Raw genomic sequence first — 13,661 nt, forward strand, 5'->3', positions numbered from 1 at the left:
ACCACTCGCGATTGCCAAATTGTTATTCATCCAAATACTGCAAAGAAAACAGCCACGACAAAAAATACCTTTCTGAATTTCCAAGAAGCCTTTTTTTTCTTTTTGCCTTGTTCCCCATTACATACCTGCAAGCAAATAAAGCATCCTTGTTCTGTGGTGTGGCGAACACTGAAAGATCCTCTTGGTCTCAAAGAAGGCCGAAGGGCTTTCCAGATGAATTTGCAAGAGTAGCAACATAGATTAAGCAATTTGGACTCAATATTTCCCATTTATTTGATATGTAACTTCATACAGCCTTGTGGCGTAAGGTAATCTTCCAGTTCACTATTTGTACTGAACATTTACTGCCCAGGATATTCAATCATTGTGTGTTTTTCACACACATTTCTACTTATTGGGCAGTCTTGGGCATCACTCTCGGACAAAACCTTGCAACTGGAGGGAGAATGGTCACTTGAGGAATCCGTAAATCACTTCAAATTATTCTCCAGTGCTTGGTGGTCTCCAGATTACCACTGTTTCACTAGGTCTAGATTAGAGGGAGAGGAGTTGCTTCCAGCCTCTTTACAGTAGGACTAACACCACTCCCCATCAGAAACTGGAGCTTATGATGAGGGAAATGTCACTTCGGTACAAGCCCACATCTTTCACAAACCATGCTTGGGGCTCCATCAACTTCAAGACCCTTCTGAAATATGTCCTTAATGAGCAAGGGGACTAGTTTGCAGGATAACATTTTCCTTAAATTTGTTGAGGAACAACATGTACACCTTTCCCCACCACAAATGCATACAAATGTTTGCTATAAATACATTCTCAACAGATGTTACACTGCCATCCTCAAGATCCCATCATAAGCAAAACCAAGTCGGTAAGTGGAATGCTGATTATCTTTTAGAAGGCAATTCTCCAGAAACCATTTCTACTCACTGAGAACAACTGTGTGCTCTTCACTCTTGCTACAAACTTAACAAAACTTCCTAGTTAATAACCTTTCTGAATACAATATGGAGCTTCCAAATCCTGTCAGTAAGGATGTTGGACCTGGCCCTTTTTGCAGGGATATCCCCAGATGTTTTTGCCCCAGTTCAGCCCAGCCATATGCAAATCAGTCTTGACCCTGCTCATCATGGGAACAGTCCAGCCCGAACTGCCAATCCAGGTCCTCCCTGGACCAGAAACAAGCTGGTGAGGGGTAATACTCTGAAACTGGTCCCAAGATTCTTGTTTCTGGGCCAGGGACGTAGTTTGGGCTGGACTGTTCCCATGAGGAGCAGGGTCAAGACTGATTTGCACATGGCTGGGTCTAAACTGGGGTGGCCTGGTGAGCAAATGAACAATGGATTTAACCCAGATCTCTTGACTGGGAATGAATGCACGATTTTTTCATCATTCTGTCCATCATTTGTTTGTGTGCCAATTTTAAAAACTATGATACGCAAACAAATGATGGACGGAATACTGAAAAAAAATCATACATTCACCCCCTGTCAAGAGATCTGGGTTAAATACACCGTTCTTCTGCTCACTACGCCACCCCAGTTTGGACCCTGCTATATAAATCAGTCTTGACCCTGTGCCTCACGGGAACAGTCCAGCCCAAACTGCCAAGCCAGGTCCTCCCTGGACTGGAAACAAGCATCCTGGGACCGGTTTTGGGATAGAACACCTCATCCGCCAGGCTAGCTTGAATCCAGTGGCAAAGTGAGCAAGGGACCCACGTCTGGGCATACCCAATTCCACTTAGGCTGAAAAGTGATACGCAAACAAATTATGGATGGAATGCTGAATAAATCATACATTCACCTACAGTCAAGAGATCTGGGTTAAATCCATTGTTCTTTTAAAAACTGGGCATTTCGCTGTGCTTATGACTCTATGTGCTTCGCAGCCGGGCTCCAATGCATGCCTGGGCCTGGTTGACAGCTACACTTTGTGTGTACTTTCCAGACAGCCATCATATAGGGAGGGTTGGGTGTGATCGCGTTGCATCTAAATTGATCTGCATACTGATGGTCTGCCTGGGCTGGGAGAGAGAGAGGCTGGATGGACTTACATTTGTATAGGCTGTGCCCTTTCCTCACACAAAGGGCTGGCTTACCCCCTACTGTACGTCTGGAGCCAGAGGTGAGTTAAAAAAGGGGTGTAGCGTACTTCTGAAGGTTCTTTTGAAGTATCCCCTAGATCAAAGACATTTTGAGTGTGAGTACCGGGGCTCTGACCCCATGTTTTTGACACTGTATGGGACTTTTAATTAGACGCTGCTGGCTGTACATGCTGCACATTGCCAGAGGCCTGCTAGGAGGAACTGCCAATGAACCTAATTGCATGTCGCGCTGAACTGCTGCTTGTTGTGCTGAGAGAAGGACTGCCACTTTGCTACGAGAACCCTTGTGCTGGCCTCCCTGCTGCATGTTGCTCTGAGCTCCACTGTTCTCAAGGGAGTGTTGACGGTCCCCCCGCTCTGGTGCGGTCTGGAAGGATTCCAGAGGCAGTTCCGAACTGGCCCTGGGTCCCTGAGTCAAGCCTCTCAAGTCACCTGCACACAGCGCACTGCTGAGCGCTCCAGTTCTGGCAGTCCTGCACGTGTCAAGCTTTGCATGCTATCCTGCACCTCAGAGCATGTTCGGCGCTTTCATCTCACCTCCAGCCATGCTAGCAGGAGCTTGGCAATCACCCGCTTAGTGAGCTCGGTGATGCCGCAGCGCAGAGAGAAGCCGATTAGCCAGGACCTCCGTGTTGGTAAGCAGATGCTGGGCTTTCCCACAACACCCTGAACTGCAGGTCACTGCCAGCGTTCTTTGTTGTTTTGGAGGTGACGCAGCCAGGATTGGGTGGAAGTGTTGGGGGCATCGCTGCCTGTGTGGGCAGCAGGGCTGCACCCGGCGAAGGTCCTAAGGGACCAGGAGAGATTAAACGAGCCACAAGTTGGGAGTGTACACACTCCTGCAGCTGCACCGTGCGATTTCAGATAGCTGGGCTTTGCAGTTGGGAGTGGAGCCTCTTAGGTACCTGGAAACTGTTTCCTCCCTTCCCCGGTGGGCCTACCTCAGAGTGAGCACTGTCCGGCTCCACCATCAGAATGGGACACCCTGGATGAAGACCCCGGGAGCAGTCCACAGCTTTCTTGTGGGAGACCACACTCCTGTATTACAGGTGGGTTTTACCCTGGTGCTGGGGAGCCATACCGCCTTATTTCTACAGGCAGGATCTCAGAAGTACCGTAACCCCACTAGTAGGAGAGCAGGAGTACCTATATCTATGTGGGCTCACTAGTTCTGATACCCTAATGAGGAGACTTGGTGATTTATGGACCTTAGGACCTAATGGGTCATGGATGTGTGTTTCCTAACCAAACTACTGCATTTTGTGCCCTGATGTATTGATGTATGTCGTTTTACCCTGCACTGACAGGATAACAAGCTCTATTTCAGGGACTGCATGATATGAACAGTAATGTTTTTCATGATGCAACGTATAAGCATTGTTTTCATGTATTGCACTCATTGTGATGTTTGACCATTGCCTGTTTGGCAAATTAACTATCGGTTTATGTTGTTTTAGTCTTGTGTAATATACAATACAGTATATTATATAACCCTGTGTGGAGTCTCTTGTGATGTATTTAATGTGTTATTGGTGGGAGTGTGTTGCGCAAACGCTTCACATATTGCTGTGGGATAAGCCTTACTGCTCTGCATGATATGAACAGTAATGTTTTTCATGATGCAACGTATAAGCTTTGTTTTCATGTATTGCACTCATTGTGATGTTTGACCATTGCCTGTTTGGCAAAGTAACTATCGGTTTATGTTGTTTTGGTCTTGTGTAGAGAGTTCATGTAATACAAGTCACAAATCTTCTTGGCTTTTTCATAACCATCGAATGTTGGTTTCCAGATAAAGTGGTCCTCACAACATATTAATCTTTATCAAAAAGGCTACAGAATTTTCTCCCCACAATAATTAGGTAAGTCACAAGTCCAACTCTGAGTCTGCTGAAGAGTCTGTTTATTTCTTAGGTTTTTATAAGCAAGTAGCCATTCGTGGTCTTTGCTACCCAGGCAACAAGATTATTAACTTTGGTTGGTGTTGGGTCTCACATGCAAATACCATTGTTTGAAAATTATAAGCTAATTATTTCCAAACTGTAGTACATCACATTCCCTACATCCAGGCAACACCCAAGGCAGTCTTAAAATAAGCCTGTATCAATGCTATTTCTGGACATCAACTGGGGCTCCTCTTACTATTCTTGAACTGAAGCTCAATTGAACATGATGCTTTTAGTCACACGCTTTCTTGCAACATATGTATCCGAATGTTACTACAATCTCCAAAATCGTTAGCTGCTTCACAATGAATTTCTGGATGTATACAACACCTGGTGCCTTACAGGAGCAGCAGCTATTTTTTAACCTAACAACAGGATTTATGTTGCCAGCATCCGCTTTCAATTTCCTGATCATTTTTTGATTGTTTTGTTCAGATTCATATAAATTGAATTCACTTTGAAGGCAGAGCATGGGTCGAACATGCAAGGAGAGAACAGTGTATGGCACCCCACCTACAAAGTGCATACCTCACATTTTCAAGCTGTAAATGAGGTCTGAATGTATCAGGTTCGTTGACGATTATCCAGCCAGTCGGTGATGGAAAGCATCTACATCTCTTCCACTAAGAGAGCTTACTGTCTTACAGTGTATACATAGAACTTCATTTTGTGTAGTTTTGAGTGACCAGCTAGTAAGAAAGTAATCAAACAGAAAGATTTAAAGTTTACTAGGACTTACAATTGTCCATAATTCATCTATTGACAACCTAAAAACCTTTGTGCGCACCAATATTGGCATAATATTACAGCCTCACTAACAACTATATTTAGACTTACCATTAACTTCGGTCAGTTCTAGTCCTGGGGAGTTCATATAATACAAGTCACAAATCTTCTTGGCTTTTTCATAACCATCTATGTGAAAAAATAATGAGCCAAATTAATGAATTAATTCACATAATATACAACTACTATGCACATTTTCAACACAAATTTAGGAAGGCTGAAAAACACACAGTACAAATAACATTTAGAAAACTTTCAAGACAAAGAGCAATCCCTCCAGCAAAAATGTCAGCAATTCAGACATAATTTGAATTCTTCTTTCAAAAATTGTATTAATTTCAAACAGCAGTTAAAGTTCCATTTTGTTGACAGACTAACTTCACATGTTCTGACTGTAGTGATAAAAAATCATTCTCACCGGTAGGTTCTAGATATAAGGTCATTAGAATTACTACCTATTAAGCTATGTTTCTGTGAGGAGAGACAAAAGAATATAGAAGCTAAACAGAGAGTTTAAGATGGCCATACATTTGAAGGGTACTGAAAGACTATAGGCCATGTTTAAAAACACGCAATAGCCACCAGGGATAGTTTCAAGGACTGACTAGCCCCAGGCAAGGCCAATTGCTCATCAATCCCTCCTCAGTTAGGCCATAAAGTCTTTCTGCACCCCTCGGGAAGGAGATTGGGGTAGTTTAACCCAATCTACAAACCCCAACGGTCAGAAAGCCCGTAGGGCACCATCAATTCGTATTTTGTTTTTAAAAAGAATTGCGTATGGGTCAACCCTTCTTGGCATAAGGCTGCATTCCACACCCCTGGAGCTCAAATAGTCGTTCTGCTCTACTGAGGGGCAATATTGGGATTTAGCACCAATCTGCCCTACCCAGTGGTGCAGAAAGCATATTAAACACCAGGAATTGCTTTTGTAAACAAACGAATAAACCCAATGGGATGGTGGCTGGCCCTACTAGGCAGCAGGCTACAACCCCCACCCTAGTGTCCAAATTGTCTTTGTGCCACACTGGGGCCCACAGCTAGGATACTGCAGCCATCCGTGTGGCAAGTGAGAGGTAATCTGGAGACAATTGGGTGTAGTTTGACATATGGATTGGCAGAGAGGGGGATTAACCTCCCATTCGGTCTCCCCCTTGTGGCAGAAAAACTATCTTGAGCCCAGGGTAGGACCTAATGCTAAAATGGGTCAACACACCACACCATTCCATTCTTTTGCATCAATCACTGCTGCATAGTTAGCTAAGCACCATACCCCATTCTTTTTTTCTTGTCCCCGATGATCCGATGGGTTTTCACTTCCCTACTACGATAGGGATAAATGCCACAAACTGCACACCCAGGGGGGCAAGGCACCCATGAGACAGCCAAATATGGGTTGGGAGACTGCTGCATCTTGGCATCAGGGGAGTGTCACAATCTCGCCATGGGTCCCTAGACCCCTGGCACCCAGTGCTTTTTTTTGACCCAGTGGTTTCTGGTGGGAGGCACCAGCACTTATTTTTGGGGACCAGCACTTATTTTTTCATATGAGATATCTACTGAGTGCAAGAGAAAGAAACACACAGATCAGAAAGACACAGGAAATAAAAACTGTCACAAACAGAAAGCAGGAATCTGCAAGAGCAAGAAAAAGTGGCAGGGAGTATCTGGTAGTGGATTAAAGACTACTGGCCTTGGTATTCTGCATGCAAAAGTTTAATTACTCCAGCTACTGGCTACTGAGCAAAGCTTCAGGCTCCAGTCCTCTTTCTTTCACAAGTTAAGCACTACCAGCACCATACGGTATGCAGGAGGAAGTGGAATGTGTAGGGGTTACACAATCTCTGCTAATTCATGTTTCAAAACTATGCCCAAACAAATTCACATTTTCTCTCACTTGCCATTGGGAATGGCTACAGTAGTCAGGCTGTGGATTAGCGGGCATCCTGGGAACCCTATAACCCCTGACCATTTCTGAAACCTACAGACCCAAGGAAATCCAGGGTGATGTTGCTTGTGTGGAATCCTGCATGCCCTTCCAAAAATAGGGCAAAATCCACCCAATTTCCTCTGGGGATACCTATATATACCATGTTGGACCAGTGAGTGCCAGCATCCATTTGCCTCCACACGCTCTGGGCATTTCTGAAACCTAGAAAGCCAGTGTAATCCAGGCCTGTGTGGCTTGCACGGATACTAGAACATTTTCTTACCCACAATGCCCACTGAACATTGGTCTTATCAAGAGAAGTGTGGGAACATTGAGTGATAGGACTTTTTCTCAGTCCCTGAAGATTCTGTAAATTACCCACACAAAAATGTAAAAAATAAATCTGTATTTTAGCCAAAGTTTGGGGTTTACGCAGCATTCAGGCTAAGGAAAAGTAGTGTCCCCCACGCTAGCCACACCATTCTGGACTCAACTACACCAGTTTTCATAAACGTCAGTGATTATCGGGTTTTCATGGGTGCTGGCTACATAGGCCCATAATCTGCAGATACCCACATCCCACAATGAGTGAAATTCAATCAAAAACATTGATGTTTCCATGTTACATTCAGGGGCTTTTCCTGCTGCAGGCAACAGGCCAACCCAAACAAGGGGAACCTCGCTTTTATTGGGAAAAGCGTGTAAGCATTTCGTACAAGCCCCTTCCAATCACCTGATGTGATGGGTAAACCCAAATTCAGAGTTATAAATATTACTAATCAAGCAGTTTTCAGAAGCTGTGAGTTTTTTTTAAAACAAAACGTACCTTTAATAACGTCTACAACACTGCAGTTTGGATCAATGCTTCCAATGTGTTTGGGATGAGCCGGATTGACTTGAATATCCCCACCAAATAGCAAACCTGGACAAAATTAAATAAGATTTTAGAGACTGGTGCTACTCCAGTATTATTAAATGTTATTAATGAATATGTATGGGTAAACTGTTTTATAATTTAAAGGGGTTTGCTTCACACAATCAGCAGTGTAACTGTGTATTTCCCATTAGCAAAGAAAACTATGATGGGTCTATTCGGCGAATGAGGTCACAATACGTCACAACACTCAAGCATACATCATCAAACAAAGGAACATTCTGGAATGTTGCCTGTTGGTGACTGTTAGCGATGCAAGACAGGGTAAAGCTAAAGAAAGCTTTATTCTCTCTACACTGGATGGCCCCTTTAATACATTATCTATGCAAATGTTTCAGATAGAAGGAAATACATATGGAACAGGAGTATTTTTACAAAGAACTAAAATGTGCCTTAGGCAAATTACATCACATCATATTTATTAGTTAGTATTAATGTGTGAAGTCGTGCATTGGTGCCCAGTCTTGCAGAATTATCTACTAAATAGTATTGTTTAACAAAGCAAATGATGGAGAATAAAACTAATTGCGATATAGAGCACAGCAGGCATACATGGCCCAGACCTTTCTCATCAAAAGACAAAGGAATAAAGGTATTTGGCAATAAAAACAACTGAGTTCTACTTTGGCAAGACCTGAGAGGACCCTGCAATGAGATGCGATTCCTAAGGTTCCACAGCATCAACTCACAGGACTTAAGCTACATCTCACAGGCGGGGCTTAACTCGGCTAAAACCTGCCTGGGGCTCCTTGTGTTTTCAACTGGAAGGGACCTGGCTTCGTAGGTCAGTGTTGTTATTTTTCTATTGAAGCAGGGTCTTGACTGATTTGCACATGGCTAAACTCGGTTTACAATGGAATAGTGAGTGAAAAATGAGGGATTGGAATGAGGTCAGAGACATTGCCTGTGGCAGAGATTAACTCAAGAATCGAATCTCTTTCATCACTCTGTTTGCTGAAGCAGACACTCCAAGTGTGACTGGTATGTCCAGAAATGGTCAGGTATGCACTGTATAACAAGACTCACGTTATACCTCACTGATGAAGCCTAAGGCCGTAACCAGCCTGGTGCCTGGAGGGTACCTGGCCTGGCACTTCAGGCTGGACTGTTATTTCAGGAACAGGACTAAGACAGATTTGCTTGGTCTGAGTAGTATACTGAAAGAAGTCAAGTCCAAGTAATTTTCCATGAAGATTTATTGAGTAGCAGATTACATGGAAAGAGCCCCACCAGGAGCAGCCACCCTGCTGCTCAGCCCATACACCAACTGACTCAGGCCCTCCAACACTCTCACGCAATCATTCTGGCTGAGCAGCAGGATACCACATATCTCCCTCCTTTACAATGGAAAAGAAGGGAGTATTAAAATACATCAGCAAATAAGTAAGAAAATAGAGAAGAAAATACACTGGAAGAAAGCATGGAAATGAAAGATGGAAAAATAGGAAATGCAAACAAGAAAAGATGAAAATAAAACAATGACTAATGCACCAACACCCTTTCTCACAGAAAGGCAAACCCACATCCTCTCTCACAAAAATAACAAAACAAACCCAAGTACAAAGGTATGAAAGTTGGCCAGGCAAACACAAAAATATACATGGGGATAAGCAAAAAGATGAAGGAGAGAATGAAACACAAATGCAGGAGAACAGTGAAAGGGTGGAAGACAGCTGTAGATAGAACAAGTAAAGCAAAAGCATAGGGAAAAGTCCCCATAAAGACAGCAAATCCTAGGTATGGCAGAAAGTGCCACACGGTACATTGCAACATACAGGAATGCAAAAATAGGTGTGGCGGAAAGTACCACAAGGGACAGTGCAAAAAAACAAGATATGGCCGAGAATACCACACAGTACATTGCAATATGTACATGCAAACAGCAGAAATAGGTGTGGTGGAATATACCACACAGTACAATGGAATATAGAAACGTAAAAGTAGGTGTGACGTAAAATGTCACACAGTATAACACAAGGTATGGCGTGAAATACCATACAGTAAAACGCAAGACATGACGTAAAATACCATTTGTAATAATGTAAAATGCAGGAACTGTAAAACTAGGTGTGGGGCACACCACACGGCACAAGGTACAAGGTACAGCAAAAACTTTGCAACTGGAGGTGTGGGAAATAACCACACTGTACTAATAGGAACCGTAAAACTACTCCATAGACAGTAAAGTTGTGGGCAGGCACCACACAGTACAATACAATATGTAGAAAATGCAAAGGGTAGTAAACAACCAGAGTAATAACATCACGTAAAGAAAGGTTCCCTAGAAAAGAAACAAAAGCGTGTAAGAGAAAATTTGCAGTCATGTAAATGTAGATTGCGCAGGTCATCTCTAGAAAAAATAAATAGAAAAATAAATAAATAAATAAACAATGAAGGAGAATAAATGTAAAAGTAAATTGTAGGTTGATAGCAGGTTGAAGAATCCTTGTAGCGCAACAGGGTGAATCCTTGTAGTGCAGCAGGAAAAGTTAAAGAACTACATGGCACAGTAGAAAATGGAAAAATCCAGTACTTTGAGTGTGCTAATAGTGAAACTGTAGAAACTGCAAGATTAAAAAATGTGCAAGGTTCCATCATCAGCAAGCGCACCCAAAGAAAACTCAACATCCAGAGTAATTCCCAGAAAAGAAAGCTTAACTAAAAGGTCAGCACAGGAGAGGCAGTAAGTTTAAAAAACAGCACCTGTAGTGAAATATGACAACGTTAGGCCGATACGATGACCAAATAATCAAAACACACATCAAGAGAAGAAGACTGAAGTTGATGAAGGCACGATAGGGAGACCGTGCAGGAAACTTCTCCAACCTCACAATTACTTTGAGACATCAGCATAACAACGTGGTTGGCAGAGAATATATTGATTCACATCAAATAGCACGGCTCCAGGCTACAGCTGGTCCTTGAAAACTAAAAACACACACGCGTCGAGGAAGGAATGTTGAATGTGTGGGACATTTCTTCAGCTTTCAAAAACGTGATTGGCAGAGGAACAGCACGGCTCCAAAAATGTGGTTGGCAGAGGAACAGCGCGGCTCCTGGGTATAGATGGTGTCTCCAAACGTAAGATGGCGACACGTTGGAGACGCCGCGCCGGGTGGCTCCCGGCACGACCACGCACCAAAACGTCTATCAAGGTCAGCAGCGGTATTTAACACGTCACAGAGGATCAACAAGACGGCATTGGACTGCTGGAGTCAAGTGAGACAGCACACGGTGAGTGAGCGGGCGCGATGCACCACTTGTGCCGGTTTTAAAAAGAAAGGCAGCGGTTCAACTGCTAAGATGGAATGGAGGAAGTTGCCCATCCAAGAATAAAAGATTAGAAAATACACACAGGGATAAACACAAAATGCAGGGAAAGTACTCACAGCATATGTAAAGGACAGCAGCAAAAGTCCTCCCATATTAGATAAACGTAGAAAATCACTAGGTGTGTTATCCCACAAGGTTGTAAGGTTGCTCCAAAGCTGGGTTGTATAAATCAGGAACCTGAGAAAGGCCGGTGAGAGGAGAAACACTCTGAATGTAGCAGGACTGGCAGGCAACAGGATAGGCCGGCAAAAGGACAGGCAGGAATTAGTACACTTCAGTTGTGTGCAACCGATGTCGCAGGAAATGGCAGACAGAAGGTCAGCAGGAAAGAACTGTGGGCAGGTAGTAGGCAGGAGGAGCAGGTAGACATAAATTGTAACTGGCACAGTTGAGTTGTGGGCAACCGATGAAAGGTCACTGGCGGGGCTCGTTGGTGCCAGTCAAATTGAAGTGCTCCTCATAGGTTTCAAAGAGAATCCTTTAGCTTGATTGTGGGTTCTTGTTTCTTCAGCCTCTTCTTTTCAAACTGTAGACAACCCACTCCTGGTACCAAAATGTAGTATACTGAAAGAAGTTGAGTCCAAGTAATTTTCCATGAAGATTTATTGAGTAGCAGATTACATGGAAAAAGCCCCACCAGGAGCAGCCACCCTGCTGCTCAGCTCATACACCAACGGACTCAGGACTCCAACATTCCACATCCCAACATTCTCTCACGCAATCATTCTGGCTGAGCAGCAGGATACCACAGTCTGTGGGAGAGGTGCGGCGCTGCGGCCAGAGTGAATGGCTCCGGAGCGCAGGACTCACGGCTCGATCGCCGGGGCAGCTCAGCTTGGCATCATGGGACTGAGCAATAACTCACTTAATCTCCCCAGCGTTTTGAGACCCCTAGGGGTGATTAGTTTGCGCTTTACAAATACTGGATTGTGATTACTATGTGTCTAGAGTAGCATGGTGAGCGAAAAGCAATGGAATGGTATGTGGCTCGATGCATTACCCATGGATGAGATTAATTTCAAGCATTCGTTCAATCATGTTGTTGTCATAAGGTTCCATAGTACATCATTTAAAAAAGGGTATAGAAACCCGTCATGACAGAGCTGCAAAACACAAGTTATGTTAGGCTAAAATCAGGGAACAATTACAAATCTTGACCTAAAGGCACAAATCTGTCTCTCAGGTTAAGTATTCAGTAAAAAGAAATGCATGAAACAGGTCATACCCTCTTTAAAAGTAATTTTAACATAAAGGGTGTCAATACCTTCAACTTTCTACTGCAGGTCTTTAATCTATTACATACATGGGCTAAGTTAAATCAATAAATTCATTGAAGGGTGATGGCCTAACACTTTCGTAGTAACCTGGTGGAGTGATGTGTACAGTTTTTGCACCCATTTTGCCCGAAGAACCGCCGATTTTTACTTTTTTGTGCTGGATTTTGTGCAGATATAAACTGGATATAATTGCATTGGAAAAAGCTGGTATAATTAAAATTAACATTCTGATCCTAATAAGCAGTAGTGCTGAAACTGCTGGAGATACAGTCTGTGCCACTTTTAGCCCTCCAGAATCCAAATTACCCCAATAGTGTAGGCGAGAAACGATTGGTATTAGTCATAATTATTGGTGGAGATAAGGGTATTTCATGGCATCTACTTTCTAGGTACACGTTGGTTCACACTTTGTGTTAGAAAAGACAGAGATATTCACACCTTACACTCACTCACCTTTGGCATTGATCGACCTTACTGCCCATTTATTCAATTTACTTGGCCTTCTGATAGAAATTGGCTGTGGCTCACCAGTATGGGATGACACTTCTTGTTTTTGAAATGGAGCGGTTTAGTCTTCACATCAAATCCTTTGGATCAGGCATGAGCAATCTACACTATCATTTAATACTACGGTATATCCCCCACCATATAATTTCCATTATTTTGTCATACAATTATTGCCTCCATAATAATGTCAGCCTGACCATTATATTAGATAGTATTACACTTTTTTTTGTAAATTATTTTTTATTGTTTTTTGACAAAATGACATCATTAGCATCTGTATAACGACATAATCCAACATTGGCATTACAATGACAATAACACGGGTGGCTTAGGCGGGACGCCAGGAGAATCCAGTGCAATGGAACCGGGTCTGGTGGCTCAGTGGACTAATGTGTCTACTGCAGGGGCCTGTGTTCTACCTAATGGTCACAGGTTCAAATCCCGGTGAGTCCACTCAGCCTCTCATCCATCTGAGGTTGATAAAATGAGTACCATTGAGTTGGGTAACAACAAACATCTGTTTTCAGCGCCAAGATACCCGTAGTGGTGAACGTGCGCTTTACAAATACACATGTTATGTTATGAAAGAGAATGTACACTATGCAAACTGTGTCGCCTCATATTTTCATGACACAGTACATTTACTGACATTTACATGAGTCATAGGAGCAAAAAGGAAAAATATGTCGCTATTGCACAGATCAATTCCATCATTGAATCATTTGTAAGCAACAGAGTGAAATAACATGAAAAAGAAAACCTAAAGGTCGATCCCAGTGCGTAGGCAAGGGCCAAAGTATACATGTCGGTGGAGTGCTTCAGTGGGCATCACGTATGTAACTAG

At 43.2% G+C, this 13,661-nt stretch overlaps 1 protein-coding gene across 1 annotated transcript in view; it reads right to left on the reverse strand.

Annotated features, from left to right (window-relative positions):
* Positions 1 to 13,661, reverse strand: part of PDK1 (pyruvate dehydrogenase kinase 1) — a 199,759-nt gene that overhangs the window by 90,833 nt on the left and 95,265 nt on the right. The window contains exons 5-6 of the mRNA XM_078681562.1: positions 7,593 to 7,688; positions 4,891 to 4,968 (exon numbers count right to left, since the gene is read on the reverse strand). Coding sequence (XP_078537688.1) covers positions 4,891 to 4,968; positions 7,593 to 7,688 — 174 coding nt within the window. The remainder of the gene's footprint in view (positions 1 to 4,890; positions 4,969 to 7,592; positions 7,689 to 13,661) is intronic.

This window comes from Lissotriton helveticus, chromosome 3_1 (genome assembly GCF_964261635.1).
Source record: "Lissotriton helveticus chromosome 3_1, aLisHel1.1, whole genome shotgun sequence".
NCBI lineage: Eukaryota > Metazoa > Chordata > Amphibia > Caudata > Salamandridae > Lissotriton > Lissotriton helveticus.